At 34.9% G+C, this 19964-nt stretch overlaps 1 protein-coding gene across 3 annotated transcripts in view; it reads right to left on the bottom strand.

Moving 5' to 3' along the window:
• The window catches only part of KIFAP3 (kinesin associated protein 3), a 153804-nt gene that overhangs the window by 42105 nt on the left and 91735 nt on the right, over positions 1–19964 (bottom strand). For all 3 annotated transcript variants that reach the window (XM_010361093.2, XM_010361110.2, XM_010361101.2), the window contains exons 16-17: positions 14321–14419; positions 9137–9222 (exon numbers count right to left, since the gene is read on the bottom strand). In XM_010361093.2, coding sequence (XP_010359395.2) covers positions 9137–9222; positions 14321–14419 — 185 coding nt within the window. The remainder of the gene's footprint in view (positions 1–9136; positions 9223–14320; positions 14420–19964) is intronic.

The following is a 19964-nucleotide window of genomic DNA, read 5'->3' on the forward strand; positions in this document are numbered from 1 at the left end:
TTCCATCCATGTTGCTGCAAAGGACATGATCTCGTTCTTTTTTATGGCTGAGTCCATGGTATATATGTACAACATTTTCTTTAGCCAGTCTACTGTTGACGGGCATTTAGGTTGATTACATGTCTTTGTTATTGTAAACAGTGCTGCAATGAACATGCACGTGCATGTCTCTTTATGGTAGAACAATGTATATTCCTTTGGGTATATACACAATAATGGGACTTCTTTTCTTTTTCCTTTTTTTTTTTTTTTTTTTGTTGAGATGGAGTCTTGCTGTTACCTATGCTGGAGTGCAGTGACACGATCTCAGCTCACTGAAACCTCTGCCTCCAGGGTTAAAGTGATTCTTGTGCCTCAGCCTCCAGAATAGTTGGGATTACAGGTGCCTGCCACCACCACCCAGCTAATTTTTGTATTTTTGGTAGAGATGGGGTTCCACCATGTTGGCCAGGCTGGTCTTGAACTCCTGACCTCAGGTGATCTGCCTGCCTCGGCCTCCCAAAGTGCTGGGATTACAGGCGTGAGCCACCGGGACTTCTTTTCTAATAGTTATCTATTAACATTTCTATTAGCCGTCAATCTATTTCCTAATATTATTTAAAATTAAGTTGCATAAAATTAAGAGCTATCATAAACATTATGTAAAAAATAGACATTTTTTATTCAACTGATAGTTTTAATAATTAAACAACTGAAGATCTTTACCTCAGTTACATCTGTCATACTAAACCATACTTGAAATTGACTCTTCAGGTATAAATAATAAATCCAAATGCCACACCTCCTTAGTATTATTGATGTGGTCACAGTGACTGAATGTGATGGTAATTTATACAACCACCCAATCACTGATCACACACAAATTATTCTGCCAAAAGGAGATAATACATATAAAGTATTTAGATAACTTATATTGAGAACACTTAATAAATGTTAGCCATTACCTTAATTCAGGTAACGGCTCTCTGAAATAAGTACTATAATTATCAACATCTTACAAATGAGAAAATGAGGCCCAGAACACTGAAGTAACTTGATCCAGGGAACACAGCTGGCTGTGGCTACTACAGCACTGTAAGCCTCAGGCTAGCAACGTGGAAGAGGCAGTTAAACAGAGGATAAATGAATATTTTCAGGGTTCCTGCAAAATGGATTCTTCATTGAATGAGAATATAACAAATAACCCCCAGGGACAACTTTCAGCTCTAAGATTTTGTAAGTAAACAGTGATATGGGAAGAAGTCTTTGACCAAGCAGTGATACGGGAAGAAGTACCTTCTGGTCTGGTAAGTATATTATCCCATCGTATGCTCAGTCATGCTCTTACTGAGCTGGCCATACTTGGGAGGGTTTTGGGGAAAGAGGGAATTGAAAAATAATATGCACAGAGATGTTGTTACAAGCAGTTTTGTGGTTCACTTTGGGCTTCCAAACTTAAATAAAATACCAAGCGATGCCTCATTGTGTAATATAGGCATATGATCAGCTTCAAAGTTATTTAGCCTAAATGCTAAATATAACTGGGAACCTCTTTAAGATTCATATAACTTCACAAGAGTACACTTTTTGTTGCCATGTGTGTCTGTGTATGTGCTCAATTAAAGTTAACTGCAGAAAGATATTGTCATATTAGAAATGGCCAGATAATTACAAAGAGTGATCACATAACCATACAGTAGAAAGAAAGGATAAATTTATCCATTGGGGTAAGACATTTAATATATTAAAAAGCAAAATGATAATGTGGACAAGAAATTGTTCATGCTAATTGGCTTTAAAAAAAAAAATAAGTTGGTTACAGGTTACCAAAACTCTCAGAATATGCTTTATAAAATACTAGAAATCCTAGTAAGTCCACATTAAATACAGAACTAATTTGAATGTTTTTTTTTAAAGAATAATAGCTTGTTTCACTTGCGAAGAGGTATAAAACTAATTTTTCATTTTGGTAGAAAAATTTAAATCTAATTGAATTATCTGAACGAAGAGGTATTCATTCAAAGAAAAAGAAAGAAAAATAATATGATTTGATGATTTCATTGCAATTTAAATTTCAAGCATATTCATTCCTGGTGTAAGAACAGGAGTTAAAATTCAGTCAAGTGCCCAAAGCATATAAAATATGGGGTCTGCTATTCCACTAAGAGTAAAACTTGACTCCTACTAATACCTGTGAAATGTTACAGAGGTAGGTAATATTTAAAATAACAATATCCTTAAACTACATTTCCATAAAATGTATTTAGCTTAGGAAGTAATGCTTTGCAAAAACAAAAATCCTGCTTACTCCAAGTTATCATTTCACACCCTCTTTTAAGAATATCCTAACAATAACAAAAATATATCTAATAAATGTAAAAATGTGTAACAAAGAAGTTTCTTCATAAACAATTGCCCTTCTAACTTTGGCCTTCTGATCACCCTACGAGCTCACATCATTATTCTTATTAAAAAACTTATATATACAAGGCTCAGTTTAAAAAGAGATTATCAAATCTATCTGACAAAAGTCCAAACACACAAACCAAAAATATCCATAAGCATCCATGGCTAACTTTTGATACTTTCTTGGTAAAACTGATCTTCTAAGACAGTGAGTTAGTACAGAACCTAGCACCAAATGTAATGACCGCCCTTACACATTCCTTTAAAATTTTCACCTCTCTTTTATCAGTTTTTGATTGAATTACTGTATACAACCAGTGCATCTCTTGACATTATAAGCCTAAAAAGTATGGTAGCAATGATATAGATTGTACTATCATTTTCTTACTTAAAATAATTGTATTCTAACTTTTAAGCATTTTGTACTATAAAGTAATAGGTTTAATTTCTATGACTAACATACTAATTAACATGCATTATTGTTTACAGGATCACAGTAAAAATACCATGGTTATTTTCTCAGCTCTAAAAAAGAAGCAAAACAACTCTTCTCTCAGGAAATATGACACAGCACGCTACTCTATACCAAATTGTGTATTTAGGATATTGAAAATTATATCCTGCAAAAGATCCAACAATGATTCCAGAATCCTACTATGATGAATCTACTACATTGGCAAGCAGAGTTTGCATAAGAGGTGGCCTTGAAATTAAATATGTAAGTATGGTTCTTTGTTACAGATCATAGATGGAAAATGGCAAAAAAAACAAAAAACAAACAAACAAAAAACCTCGGCTTAACAGTATGAAAGCCTTAAAAGTTTCTCCATTTAAAGTCTTAAACAGTCATAACATAACTCTGAAATAATATTTGGAGTTTCATGATTATAAAAGTAATATTTTCATTGTTGAAAATGGAAAATTACAGGAAAAATACCTATAAAAACTTCAGCAAGATAGAACCACAATAACTACTATATCCCACCAGTTTTCAATGACTTTCTCAACTCCAATATTAATGGATAACTTTGGAAAATATTTTAAAATATGTGTTTAAAACATTTACAGGCTAAGTATGAAACATTATTAAGATATTGGACTTGTGCCATAAAAGTTTGCTCTACTTTGTGATAATGTTACCTCAGGTTTTCAACTGTTTACCAAATAAAGCATCTTAGAATGAAATATGCCATAAGGAACACAATATTCATTAAAACATTTTTACTTCTCTTTTTCCTTAGTAGTAAACGTTACTTAGAATCAAATGAAATAGCATTGTTTTGCTGTATAATGCTGACCATTTATGTTTATGTTTCTGGAAAGGTTTACCAGATTTCTTGAAAATGAAATATTTTAGCTTATGGCTGTTGAGATTCTATTTACCAAGTACAGTGAATTAATAGGCTAAGACAATGGTTTTGGACTTCAGGAAGGGTTCAAAAGCACATTTTGGGGACAAATATTAAAAGTAAGTCAACTGCCACCTACTATTCCTATTTTATTAAAGAAGGGTCATTTGCAGACTAAACAATGTGAGAAAGAATCTCAAAGTAAAGACATCTCAAAGTAAAAACATGTTAGCAACATTATATCCCCCTCGTGGACTAACCTTTCCTTTTTAATATTTTTCCCTTTTCCATTTCAGTGACAATTTGCTGTATCATATTCCTATGGACCATCATTTGGGAATCTCTATCTTCTCTATGTGCTCTGGGAATCCTCAATGAATATAGTTTAGTAGCCATGGCAAAGTGAGTTTCTTTGTGTTTCAGCATCTGCATTTATAGCTATTAATAATATGGTATTGTATAATATAAAGAACACTAGGTTAGGAGTCAGGAGACCTGGGCTCTGGTTCTAGCTCTGCTATTAACTGAATTACGCAACCTTTTAAAGGTATTCTAATTTCTCTTGGTCTCAGATTCTTCATTTGTAAAATGAAACAAATCTAAGACTTACTTAAGCTCTAACATTCTATAAATAAAAAATGATGATTTATACCATGAATTCATAAAGCTGTTGAAATAACTATCCCCAATAACTGAAAAATACTGGTAGGATAGGAGTTTCTTTTAAAAAGTTAACAAGCAATTCTTAAATGAAAACCCAGTGTCAAAAAATTTTAATCAACATACATCATTAAAATCAATTCTCTCAACCACATCCACCAATCTCTAGTCCCTTCTTATTATTCACTCCCCTCTACCTCCAGCCCCATATCAGAAAATAATTATGAGAACTCAGGGATGTCACAGCTGAATCACAGCTAAGGTACGTCATCAAAACCTATCCAAAGCCTTTGTGGAAATACTCTAGGATTATAGTTTTTTCTTCATTTTTGAAATACTTCTTTTCACAAGGAGTATACCCTGGCTAGTGTCCTGGCTTTGAGACTTGTATTTAAAGAAAAACATGCTTTGTTTTTTATTTCCTTCTCTTCTCAGCTCCCGACATTATGATTTTAAGCACTTAGTATCCATAAATTCTAAAGTGTTGTGAAAGACTGATGGTTTGATTTTACATGGAATGTGCCATCCTTTTTGAAGTCCTACATCATTTTGTTTATTAGTTAACCACCGAAACATTATGAAGCCTTAACTAGCCTATTATCAGAGCCTGTTCACTATCATGAAAACTCTTTGTCACTGGCTTCCGTCACACCTTGTATCTGATTAACACACTATAGGATAACACAGAGCTACATAGATCTGCTTTGTGTTCTAACATAACTGATGGAAAACAGATTTTCCTTTTCCCTTTAATGTGGCAGCCCCCTAATTGAGACTGTAATATGGTTTATTTAATGTAATTTTTCATACAAAATTAAACAAGTCTGGAGTAATTTAGTTGCTCATTAAAGTTACGGTGGTAGCTGCTAACGAGACACTTTTTATATCTTAAAAAATATTTATCCCAATAATATCGATAGACATACACATAATTTAACATACATAATAAAGTTGTTGATTTTAATGCACATATTATCTATTTCTCAATAAGACTGCCCCAAGTGTTGACTTTTAGTCTTGACCACAAAGTAAAAGAAACAATTAAATAAAATGTATTTAAGTAAGAAATCATAATTTTTTTTTCACACTATGTGTGGGTTCTTTTAAGTCCAACTGTTGCCAATTAAAAAAAAACAAAGTAACATGCATAACAGGTAGGAAACACACACATTTATGTATAAAATTATGTGTATATATGCTTAAATTCTAACAGGTTGGAAAAATATCCTAAATGTCTGCCTTTTGGTTTATGCAATATAAAAATGAACTATAAAAGAGGGTTAACTAAATTTATCTCATTAAACCCAATTAGACTATATGGGAAACAAAAATCAAACTCACACTGGGAAATAAAAAAATTTACCAAGACTGCAAAACAAGCAAGAACCAGTCCTGCTTGGTCTGGGAAGAGAAGATTTTAGAAATTTCTGCCAACAATTCACTTGAAAATCACTACTCCCACATCCAACTTGCATGCCAGCATTTACCCATGTCCTGCTCTTGAAAGTTTGAGTTTTAACGCTAACCCTAACCCTATAAAACCTTCTCTGTAACTTCTTTTCAAGATGTTTAAGATACTTTTTAAAGTACTCTCCCTTACTGGCAAGATTATTAATAAGTCCACCTTTTCTCTCTGACACAAAGATAACTCTGCCTGTGTTATCTCTGCAGAGATCATAACAACAGGCGATGTAGACGCTACATTGGTTTCTTTCATTTTAATAAACCAGCCTTATTAAGTACAATTTTGTCTACTGGGAATGAAGGTAGCACCTACTTTTCCAAGTTTAGAATATTAGAGTTTGCTATTAATTCCAGATTATTAAAATAAACACAATCTGCCCATGATTGTAATTAAGAGTTATTAAAAAAGGAAGAGGTACCCTTCAAAATCTCAGTGACACAAACCTATGTCACTACTAAATCATACACTGGCTAGAAAGATGACAGAAATCAGTCTTTCACCAGAGAACCTGGTTATATCCCTTTTCCTGTAAACACCCTGTAGATACAGTGTGCCGTTACTACAAATAATCTAGTAATAGGCCATGTAGTAGTACTGCTTCTGGAACGCCAGTTCATGTGTTTACAGAATAGTATCTCAGGTGTTCTCTGGAGTCTAGATTGTATTTTCATATTCAAGGAACTTTGTACTGTTGAGTTTTGTACTCTCAGGGTCTTTCTTAGTGTTTGGCACATAATAGGTGCTTAATAAACGTGTTAAATGTCTGACAAACCAGACATATCAGGGGAGCATTTTTGAAGTTCTCAAATACTTCATACAAAGCTGAGGATGTACTGAAGGATACAAATCTACATGAGTTTTTAGAAGTTCTCTAGATTGGAAGGGTAGGTGATGTTCTTCCCTTCATGATTCCCATGATTGCCTTCATGCAAGAGAAAGAGGCCATGGTCAACTGACTTATAATTCCCTTGGGAGACCAACTAGCTATAGGCTTCTCTCTTCTTGCCTCCCTGCTCCTCTTTGCACCTACACCATTCCCTGCCTCCCCAAACTACAAGTAACATAGTCACACAGGTGACAATGTGCTGATGAGGCCACAGAGACTGTATCATGTAAACAAGTGATGTAATCCTCCTTGGTACCCAGGGTACTGCCACCACACATGTTTCAATTAATCAGTTGAGGGCTTGGGCCCAACTACATTAAACAAATCTTCACTAGTATAATATTTGCATAATTTGGGGGACAAGTACTTTACTCCAGAAAGTATATTTCCCCAAGGCTTGCAAGGCATCTAATTTTTCTTAGTATTATTCTGCACTGTCTTCAGTGGCAAATAAGTTTTTTTTTTTTTTAAAGGTAAATTGTTTTAAGCTAAGAATATTCCCATTCTGTCTATATATTTTTTGGATTTTTTATTATTATAGAATACAGTCAGTCTGAGAATACTAGGACATCATTATCTAGAGGTAAAAAGAATTTCAAGGGATCATCCACTCCTCTCCTAAGCAGGTTTCTAATAATTTAAAAAGTTTGTTATTTAGCCATTACTAATGCTAACTGAACAAAAACTTCACATTCTCCCTTGATGGTCTTTTTAGTGAGCACCATTTCAATGCAGCGATGGAGGCAAAAGCCAGAATTTTCATAGGTTTAAAGTGCAGAAATGAAGGAAGTAAAATATAGACAACTGTTTGGAAACTTTGGTTCTAGAAAGAAGGAGAGCTAAGACAGTATCTAGAAGAGAAAAGAGACACAGGGTCGGGGGTGACTCCAGTTTAAGATGAGAGATTTAAGCCCAGAGTTTAGAAATTATTTGAAATAAAATTATTTTATAATAAATACATTTGTACTGGAACTATCAACTTACATTCTAAACCACATACACTTAATATGCTAATCTAAACATTGTTATCTTCTAGCTACCTTTCCTAGACAGAAGGTAGATAAAAAGTATGCTAAATATAATGCATAACAGAATGACAACTGTCTCCTTTCTTTGTTGCTTCAAGTAAGATAAGCACATATGGAACTATAAGAAGTTTCTTGTTCTTATACTATATACTTTATATACAACAATGGCATTGTGATCTATTAGAAAATAGTACATGAGCCATGAAATTATTCTCTAGGCATATTAAATATTCTATATTCATAAGCCCTGTGATCAGTGACCTATGTGTGAAATATCTTCGTAGAATGCGGATTTAATATGTACAGTTTCTCTATTCTGACTTAGAAATCAAAGCTAAAATGTCAACATATCCATTTAGTTCTACACCAGTAATGAGATACTTAGTGAAATCCAAAAAACAGATGATAACAAATTAAGATGAATTTCTGAAATAAAATGTGAGAAAGTGACAATGAAGTTCCTAATGGTGATTGTCTAGTTTCATGATTATATCACTAGCAGAAAACCCAATTTAGTGGATTTCCAACTAAGTTATTAATTGATTTTAAAAAAATGTTATTCTGATCTGTTTAAAAAGCTAAAGTTAAACTTTTAAAACTACTGAGTAGGCTACATTCAATAAGCTTTCTAAAAGTGAGCCAAATCCAGTTCGAAAAAGAAAGCAACCTGGTTGTGTGTAGCAGTATATACCATATATAAAAACATACTTAAAATAATCGAGTATCTTGTACATTCCTGGTGCAAGGCCCAAATCCAGGCAGAAGACTGTGGTAGGCAGCCAAATTGCTGGCAATAAGTCTGTGTGGTTCACAAGTTTCTAACTCAACACTTAGATCATCTCTTTGATCATATCCCTCTAGTCATGTATCCTTTAAAAACCTCCAAAACTATGAATAATATTAAGATTTTTGTATTTCCCATTATTTCAAAGCAACTTAAAGGGCAACTGTATGTATAAAATAAAACTATCAATTAACTGGAAAAAATAGCTGATACAAGATTTATTAAAAAAATTTAAGGGCCAAACCACAAAATTGATTATGTTTTGACAGAAACTGTCTTCCAACTCTCTACTCCTATACAATAATTTATCTGAAAAACAAGTAACTCTGTGATGACATGTAGATCAGAACTCTGAATACCTATAAAATCTCTTTAAGTAAGGGGCCGATGACTTAAAAGTTGAAAGCTAAAGAACTTACTAATGTTTAAAAAGTAAATTTGTTATCATTGTATATCCTGAATCTTACCAAAATACAAATTTGGGTTTACACTGAATGCATTGTTTAAAATAGGTTTACAATGTCTTTTTCCCCCAAGATGAAGTCAATTATACTTTGTGTAGAAAAAATAATTACTTACCGCTATAATATCTAATGTATTATCACAGACCTTTCGGATTTCATTATTCTTATCATGCATCAGGTCTATGAGATATGCTGGAGCCTCTAAATAAAAATGGTTAAAGATACAAACTACATTTGATATTGTGGCTAGTCAATAATACTAGAAAAATCTCATATTTTTCTAAAGCTAAATGCTAAATGGAAATTTAACTCAAATTTTAAAATAAAATCATTAATACAAGATGACCAGAAACACTTAATATTTCATTTGTTTAAAAAAACAGGGATAGTAGGGACATAAAAAAGAGAAAAATCTAGATAAAAATGGGTAAGGAAAACAGTCAGTAAATCTCAGAAAGTACAAGACCACATTTCTGAATACATGAGGATCACGACCATAAATAAAGAGGAAGCTCTATAGTTGCGTAGCTATAAATGCTTCTTGATCTATCCTGCTCTCCTAAAAATTCAGGAAAACTAATTTCATACAAAACTAACAAGAGAGATTCATGGTCAAAAAGAGAAGGCATGATAAAACATTTTCACATAAAAGAAAGCTGCAACCTAATATTTCAAAAGAGATAAATATATTTTAAAAAACAGTATATATATATATATATATATATATATATATATATATATATATATACACACACACACATATATATATACACATACATACACAAAAGCAAAATTATTATATTGGATAGCAAATAACATGGAAAATAGAAGTGGAGATAATAGACTGTCAAATAGAAAGTTATACTCCTTTAGAACTTGGTGACAATGCATGATGAAATTTAGGTTTGCATCCCAAAAGAAAAAAAAATGGAATGTGTAATTACAAATAAGTAAGAGAGAAGGGACAGAATGAAGCAAACTCAAATTAATAAAGAAACCTTGATGAATCTAAAAGAGGAAGTGAAGAAAAACGTTGTGATCTCGCATCAATACTATCAATTGGTCTTAGTTAAAACAATTTGAAAACAGAGTCCACATATTTCTACTAAGAAACTCTAGCACACGTACACAAGTACATACCATTCTTTGTATCACTGATTACACCCCCAAAATTTTATCACACAGTATTATGACTAGCTAGTGGCAAAGTGATGACTTAACTCATTAGTGTTACTTACTACTTAAACTGTTGCTTTTTAAAAATAGATTTAGGGGACCCAAGTACAGTTTTGCTACATGGCTATATTGCATAGTGGTTCTTACTATTTTTTTTTTTTTAGGGATACAAAAGGTATATTTAAAAATGTAGAAAAAATATATAGAATAATGTATTTGTGCATTCTGAAACTCATTTTTAAGAAAATATGTAAAAAATATGTACTGACTGCCTCTTTTCTCAACTGGAATATAAATTCCATTAGGGCAGAGACTTTGCCTATCATATTCACTATAGTACCCCAGGTTTTAGATCATAACAAGTGCTCAATAAATTTTTATTTAATGAATAAATAATCATCTACATACTTCACACGGTTTTGTGAGAATAAAAATTATTAGAAAAATCTTAAAAATTCTCAAGGGGAATCTAAAATAATCTAGACAAATGTGGATTATAACCTTCCCTCAGCAGCCATGGGAGACTGGTTCTAGGATCCCCCAATGATGCCAAAATCCACAGATGCTTAAGTCTCTTATATAAACTGGTGTAGTATTTGTATATGGCCTATGCTCATCCTCCCGTATACTTTAAATCCTTCCTAGATTACTTAAAATACTTAATAAAATATAAATGCTACGCAAATAGTTGTTATACCATATTTTCTGTTTTTTATTGTTGCATTTCTATTCTCTATTAGAACGCTTTTTGAATAAATTTAATCTATGGATGGTTAAATCAGCAGATGAGGAACCCCCAAATAAGAAAGGCCAACTATATTTTATTTCCCATACTGCAATTGTTGAGATTATATAAAAATATAATCAGCATTAGTTCTCAGTTCTTATGTGATTGAGTCATGGTGTGAGTCAGTTTACTATTTTAAACATCTGAATATAAATCATACATTTATCTAAAATAAGTCTACACTAGCTATCTCATATGTCAAGTATTCTGTTCAACTAATATTGAATTATTGAATATTGATTAGTATTATATCAACCAATATTGATCAAACTTTCTAACAAGTTTAATATTGATCAAACTTTCTAACAACTTTCTAAGAAACTTTCTGATCAAACTTTCTAACAAACTTTCTAACAAAAAGAAAAGGAATAAAATCTTGCCTAATAGATTTTTTTAATTTTAAATATTCATATTGGATTCATAGGGAGAATCACAATAAAATGCTAAAGGTTATGGTGAAATAAAATATTTCAATAATTTTTAATATGTAATACATTGTAACATGACAGATTTAAATGCCATTGACATCAACAAAAATTGTGTTTTTTGAACTCCAAAACATTTTTAAAATTTATTATTTTTCAGTTTTTTTTTTAGAGACAGAGCCTCATTCTGTCATCCAGGCTGGAGTGCAATGGCGTGATCATAGCTCACTGGAGCCTCAAGTTCCTGGGCTCAAGTGATCTTCCTACCTCAGCCTCCCAGGTAGCTGAGACTATAAGCATGCCCTACCATGCCTGGCTTAGAAAACATTTCTGTGTTTTGTATTTTGGAAAAGCACTTCAGTGATCTTTATCCAATTTTAAGACACAGAGTTTTTATAAAAATTTTAACTCAGCAGATCTTTATCTCCCTGTTGCACCATTATCAACATGTTATAATCTTCAGGACAACTATTCAAAAAGTATTGACTCCAGATTCAGTGACATAAAACAGAAATTAAACGTGGAGTAAAATGCAAAGAAAGTTATACTGAAAAGAAAGTTCAAATAGGAATTCTCTTAATTCTGTGGGCTTTGATAATAAGGTACTAAGTGTACATTTTAAACAGACTTCCCAAAACAGAGGCAGTAACACTTATTCACTGTGTGTAGGTACTTGGTAGGTACTTTAAATATTTCACTTTTTAGTCCTCACAAAAAACCCTACGAGATGACCTGTAAATAGGGTTGTCTCTCAAAGAAGTTACCTAGAAAAACTACATTTTCATTTTACTATTTTCTGTAGTGGCTTCTATAGTTATGTAAATTTTAAGTAATTCTACACATAAAATACACCTTCAGAGACTCTCAACCCAAAAAAGCTTATTAAAGGTTCCAAGAAGACCCTGTAGCAAGAAAACTTGTTAACTTTAACTCAGTGTTTCCCAAAACTATCAGAGAACCTTTTTTTTTCATTAAGCAGCTGTTAATACTTAAGGAATATGTTCCATGGAATACAGCTGGGGAAAAATGAATTTACTCCAATTATTTTAACACTGTTCAAAAGTGTATTTGGAATTTATCTTTCTGGGAAAGTCAGTTTATAAACCACATTAAAAATATTTATTCATGCCTGTAATCCTAGCACTTTGGGAGGCCAAGGTGGGCAGATCACGAGGTCAAGAGATCAAGACCATCCTGGCTAACACAGTGAAATCTCATCTCTACTAAAAATACAGAAAATTAGCCGGGCGTGGTGGCGGGCCCCTGTAGTCCCAGCTACTCGGGAGGCTGAGGCAGGAGAATGGCGTGAACCCCGGAAGTGGAGCTGGCAGTGAGCCAAGATTGTGCCACTGCACTCTAACCTGGGTGACAGAGCGAGACTCCATCCAAAAAAAAAAAAAAAAATTATTACTTTCTGTACTCTTAGCTGTTAAGGCAGAACAGTATTTGCATTTCGATAGCCCATACTAGCATTTCTCAAATTAGACTTGTTATTTATCAGACTTGACTCTTAGAAACTCTATGTGGTTCCAGAATTTTTCATTTTTTTTTTGAGATAGGGTCTCCCTCTGCCACCCAGGCTGGAATGCAGTGGCAAAATCATAGTTTACTGCCGCCTTGACCTCTTAGGCTCAAGTGATAATTCCTGCTTCGGTGTCCCGAGAAGCTGGGACTACAGGCATGCATCACCGTGTCCAGCTCATTTTTTATCTTTTTATTTTTAGTAGAGATGAGGTCTCACTATGTTGCCCAGGCTGGTCGCAAACACCTGAGCTCAAGTGATGCTCCCACCTCAGGTTCCCAAAGTGCTGGGATTACAGGCATGAGCCACTGTGCCTGGCCAATCACACTGGATTATAATTTTATATTTCTTGTATATTATACCTATCTCTCCAACTAAACTATAAACTCCCTGAGGTCAAGGACTTTCTTATATATCTAACACATAAGCCAGTATCTGTTTAGATGGTCAAAGCTGGAGAAACATGTGAATAAATGAATGTTTAATTATATATAGTAAAAGAGTTAGCAGATACCAAAATTTTCAGCTTAAGAGGCTGTGTAGATGACAATGTTGTTATTCACAATGAATACAGATGGCAGGACTGTTCTGCTTATCAGGAGATGATGTTACCAATATTGAGTACCCTTTGGATGCAAGAATGATAAACTACCAGGTACTAAGTACCTCTGTGTATTGGGAACTATTATAGACAATTTAAATCCATTAGTACTTACAACAATTCTACAAGGTATGAGGTCTTTTTATTTTAACGTTAATGTTACGGGCATTTTTAAGGTATATGATTGTATCCTAGGGAGGTTAAGTAACTTTCCAAGGTCCTGCAGCTTTGTAAGTAGCAAAAGGTAATTAAAATTAGGGCTATTTGATTTACAAAGATCTCTAGACTACAGCATGCTATGCCCCTTTAGGTAGGTGGAAGGTATCCAAGTGGCAGTTAGCAACAAATGCCTGGGGCTCAAGATAGGGGTTATCAAGATTAAATAGTTAGCATATAGTTGGTAGCTGAACTCATGGGAATAGATGTGGTTTCCCACGTAGAGTACATAAGGTAAGATTAGAAAAGAACCAAGGATAGTCCTAGAAACCTCTGATACTTAAGGTATGTTAATAGAGAAGGAAGTTCTGATATGTTTGCTAAGTTTCTTAGGAATCACAACCTGACAAGTTAATAAAATTGTTCTCATCATATTCTACCTATATACTGATTTGGGGTCAACAGCTTCCATGGAAAATAGGTTATCTCGTAAATTTATCTCAAAACTTAGTGTTTTCAGTGTTATTTCTACATTTGCCAAAAAAACAAACAAAAAACCCCAAAAAACCCAAAGATGCATCTTTTCTGAATATGTGAAATATTGTTATCTACTGTAAACACTGAAAGGATACGTGTTTCCTTGATTATGACGTCTCTTGTGGCTTGGTGGAAAACCATCTGGTAGAAGACATAAATTATCTGACATACAAATTCATCATCTTCCTGTTGAGCTGTAAATAAACAAAAAATTCAAATACAGAATACTATGTTTATATAACAAATTTAAAATAATTGAGGGGAATAATGTAGAATGAGAAAAACTAAAAGTGATAAGGAGACAAGTAAGTAGAAATGGATTAAAGTAACTTCTATGTTCCTAATGTAAAATGCTAACAGTTATCACCACTTGTTTTATCCATCATAAGAATTCTTTAAACAATTCTAATTTGTAAAATAAACCTGATTCTATTTTGTCTTTATAATGTTGACTTCGCAGGAGAAAAATGATTCTTAAAAATTATCATACCTTCTAAACTCTAAGTTTTTGGCAGAAATTGAACTATTATAAAAAGGTATTTCCTTTTGTTGAATAATGTTCAGAAAATTAAACTTTACAGATTGCATGAAATAATAAGTAATTTAGTTTCCATCTAATTAATTATAATAGTAAAAAAGTTACATAATCATAAAGGCTAATTAATAAATCTTTAATATCATACAAAGAGTAATTTATATAACAGCTGATGTCCACTGATTAATAATGTAATGGAAAAGCATAATTGCTTATAGAAATCTAACCTTAAGTAATGATTATAAAGTTAGATTTAATAGTATAGTTTGCTATAAACTCTTGGTAAAAGTTCAATAACATTTTAGAAACAGAGTTTCAGGTCAACAGAGTATCAAACCAGTTGTGTAGAATAAATTGTGGGCCCCTTAAAGTTCAATTTGTCCCAAATGATCTCCCTCACTAACTTGCCAAAGTACTACTCTCCCAAACGAATTGGGCTAAATTTCTCACTATTAATTAATATCCTGGTATACAGTATTCCCTCACTTAATACCAAAGCCTTTATTCTTGAAAATCCATCTATTTCTTAAAAAGAGTATTATAAAGCCTCTGCCTGTGATAATCTCATGTCAGAGAACACCAAAACCATAGTAAAACATTCTGAGCTGGCTGTGTCAGATCACTTTACAAATATCTCAGCTCTCTTGATTATAATCACTATGGGACAGCAATTCCAGGATGCAGGTCATTTTGCTTCAACTTTCTTCAGCTCTCCACAAAATCTTCATTCTCACTCTGCCAACTACGTGTCTTTACTTTCACCTCCCAACTACTTAGTCTTTCTTTTAATTATTTGTGATCTGACTGTGAGAAGAGTGTATCAAAGTAAACACAAATATGTTACAGTTTTGACAAGTATACTTCAAATATTGGGGCATTATCTCTAGATGATCTATTAAAATGAATTATATTAAGGAACTTACAAATTAAATTAAAAAAAACTCAAGAGAAAAATGTGCAAGAGGCTTAAATAGGCACATCTTTTTATTGGCTATCCCTAAATAATCAATAAACATAAACAGGTGCTCAACTTCATTAGTCATTAGGGAAATACAAATTCAAATCACAATGAAATACCAGTATGATGGCTACAATTGAAAGGACTGACAATGCCCAGTATTGGAGGTGATGTGGAAAAATTGCAGCTCTCTTACATTACTGGTAAGAATGAAAACTGGCACAACCAAAGATTCACACAGTTTACTAAGCCCAAACATATACAAACTCTGTGACCCAGCCATTCTACTCCTACGAGTGAACCTAATGGAAATAAGTACATATGTGCACCAAATGAAAGGTTTCAAAATGTTCACAGGAGTATTATTTATAATAGTCCTCCTCCTCACAAAAACCTAACTCTACTATCCATCAATAGTAGAAAGGATAAATGGTGGTATATTTATATAATAAAATATTACAGGGCGGAGCAAGATGGCCGAATAGGAACAGATCCAGTCTCCAACTCCCAGCAAGAGCGACACAGAAGACCGGTGATTTCTGCATTTTCAACTGAGGTACTGGGGTCATCTCACTGGGGAGTGCCGGACAATCGATGCTGGTCAGCTGCTGCAGCCCGACCAGCAAGAGCTGGAGCAGGACGAGGCATTGCCTCACCTGGGAAGCACAAGGGGGAAGGGAATCCGTTTTCCTAGCCAGTGGAACTGAGACACACAACACCTGGAAAATTGGGTAATTCCCACCCCATTACTGCGCTTTAAGCAAACGGGCACGCCAGGAGATTATACCCACACCTGGCCGGGAGGGTCCCACGCCCACGGAGCCTCCCTCACTGCTAGCACAGCAGTCTGCGGTGCGATCTAACCGCAAGGCAGCAGCGAGGCTGGGGGAGGGGCGCCCGCCATTGCTGAGGCTTAAGTCGGTAAACAAAGCCGCTGGGAAGCTCGAACTGGGTGGAGCTCACAGCAGCTCAAGGAAACCTGCCTGTCTCTGTAGACTCCACCTCTGGGGACAGGGCACAGCTAAACAACAAAAGGGGAAGCAGCAGAGGCCTGTGCAGACGCGAACGACTCTGTCTGACAGCTTTGAAGAGAGCAGTGGATCTCCCAACACAGAGGCTGAGATCTGAGAACGGACAGACTGCCTGCTCAAGTGGGTCCCTGACCCCTGAGTAGCCTAACTGGGAGACATCCCCCACTAGGGGCAGTCTGACACCCCACACCTCACAGGGCGGAGTACACCCCTGTGAGGAAGCTCCCAAAGAAAGAATCAGACAGGTACACTCGCTGTTCAGCAATATTCTATCTTCTGCAACCTCTGCTGCTGATACCCAGGCAAACAGGGTCTGGAGTGGACCTCAAGCAATCTCCAACAGACCTACACCTGAGGGTCCTGACTATTAGAAGGAAAAATATCAAACAGGAAGAACACCTACACCAAAACCCCATCAGTACGTCACGATCATCAAAGACCAGAGACAGATAAAACCACAAAGATGGGGAAGAAGCAGGGCAGAAAAGCTGGAAATTCAAAAAATAAGAGCGCATCTCCCCCTGCAAAGGAGCGCAGCTCATCGCCAGCAATGGATCAAAGCTGGTCAGAGAATGACTTTGACGAGATGAGAGAAGAAGGCTTCAGTCCATCAAACTTCTCAGGAATTACGTACCCAGCACAAAGAAACTAAAAATCTTGAAGATCTAAATTTGACACTCTAACATCACAATTAAAAGAACTAGAGAGGCAAGAGCAAACACATTCAAAAGCTAGCAGAAGGCAAGAAATAACTAAGATCAGAGCAGAACTGAAGGAGATAGAGACACAAAAAACCCTCCAAAAAATCAATGAATCCAGGAATTGGTTTTTTGAAAAAATCAACAAAATTGACAGACCGCTAGCAAGACTAATAAAGAAGAAAAGAGAGAAGAATCAAATAGACGCAATAAAAAATGATAAAGGGGATATCACCACGGACCCCACAGAAATACAAACTACCATCAGAGAATACTATAAACACCTCTATGCAAATAAACTAGAAAATCTAGAAGAAATGGATAATTTCCTGGACACTTACACTCTTCCAAGACTAAACCAGGAAGAAGTTGAATCCCTGAATAGACCAATAGCAGGCTCTGAAATTGAGGCAATAATTAATAGCCTACCAACCAAAAAAAGTCCAGGACCAGATGGATTCACAGCTGAATTCTACCAGAGGTACAAGGAGGAGCTGGTACCATTCCTTCTGAAACTATTCCAATCCCTCTTGAAAAAGAGGGAATCCTCCCTAACTCATTTTATGAGGCCAACATCATCCTGATACCAAAGCCTGGCAGAGACACAACAAAAAAAGAGAATTTTAGACCAATATCCCTGATGAACATCGATGCCAAAATCCTCAATAAAATACTGGCAAACCGGATTCAGCAGCACATCAAAAAGCTTATCCACCATGATCAAGTGGGCTTCATCCCTGGGATGCAAGGCTGGTTCAACATTCGCAAATCAATAAACGTAGTCCAGCATATAAACAGAACCAAAGACAAGAACCACATGATTATCTCAATAGATGCAGAAAAGGCTTTTGACAAAATTCAACAGCCCTTCATGCTAAAAACGCTCAATAAATTCGGTATTGATGGAACGTACCTCAACATAATAAGAGATATTTATGACAAACCCACAGTCAATATCATACTGAATGGGCAAAAACTGGAAAAATTCCCTTTGAAAAGTGGCACAAGACAGGGATGCCCTCTCTCACCACTCCTATTCAACATAGTCTTGGAAGTTCTGGCTAGGGCAATCAGGCAAGAGAAAGAAATCAAGGGTATCCAGTTAGGAAAAGAAGAAGTCAAATTGTCCCTGTTTGCAGATGACATGACTGTATATTTAGAAAACCCCATTGTCTCAGCCCAAAATCTCCTTAAGCTGATAAGCAACTTCAGGAAAGTCTCAGGATACAAAATTAATGTGCAAAAATCACAAGCATTCTTATACACCAGTAACAGACAAACAGAGAGCCAAATCATGAATGAACTTCCACTCACAATTGCTTCAAAGAGAATAAAATACCTAGGAATCCAACTTACAAGGGATGTAAAGGACCTCTTCAAGGAGAACTACAAACCACTGCTCAGTGAAATCAAAGAGGACACTAACAAATGGAAGAACATACCATGCTCATGGATAGGAAGAATCAATATCGTGAAAATGGCCATACTGCCCAAGGTTATTTATAGATTCAATGCCATCCCCATCAAGCTACCAATGAGTTTCTTCACAGAATTGGAAAAAACGGCTTTAAAGTTCATATGGAACCAAAAAAGAGCCCGCATTGCCAAGACAATCCTAAGTCATAAGAACAAAGCTGGAGGCATCACACTACCTGACTTCAAACTATACTACAAGGCTACAGTAACCAAAACGGCATGGTACTGGTACCAAACAAACAGAGATATAGACCAATGGAACAGAACAGAGTCCTCAGAAATAATACCACACATCTACAGCCGTCTGATCTTTGACAAACCTGAGAGAAACAAGAAATGGGGAAAGGATTCCCTATTTAATAAATGGTGCTGGGCAAATTGGCTAGCCATAAGTAGAAAGCTGAAACTGGATCCTTTTCTTACTCCTTATACGAAAATTAATTCAAGATGGATTAAAGACTTAAATGTTAGACCTAATACCATAAAAACCCTAGAAGAAAACCTAGGTAGTACCATTCAGGACATAGGCATGGGCAAGGACTTCATGTCTAAAACACCAAAAGCAACGGCAGCAAAAGCCAAAATTGACAAATGGGATCTAATTAAACTAAAGAGCTTCTGCACAGCAAAAGAAACTACCATCAGAGTGAACAGGCAACCTACAGAATGGGAGAAAATTTTTGCAATCTACCCATCTGACAAAGGGCTAATATCCAGAATCTACAAAGAACTCAAACAAATTTACAAGAAAAAAACAACCCCATCAAAAAGTGGGCAAAGGATATGAACAGACATTTCTCAAAAGAAGACATTCATACAGCCAACAGACACATGAAAAAATGGTCATCATCACTGGCCATCAGAGAAATGCAAATCAAAACCACAATGAGATACCATCTCACAACAGAATGGCAATCATTAAATGGCAATCATTAAAAAGTCAGGAAACAACAGGTGCTGGAGAGGATGTGGAGAAATAGGAACACTTTTATACTGTTGGTGGGATTGTAAACTAGTTCAACCATTATGGAAAACAGTATG

Source organism: Rhinopithecus roxellana, chromosome 8, assembly GCF_007565055.1.
Source record: "Rhinopithecus roxellana isolate Shanxi Qingling chromosome 8, ASM756505v1, whole genome shotgun sequence".
Lineage (NCBI taxonomy): Eukaryota > Metazoa > Chordata > Mammalia > Primates > Cercopithecidae > Rhinopithecus > Rhinopithecus roxellana.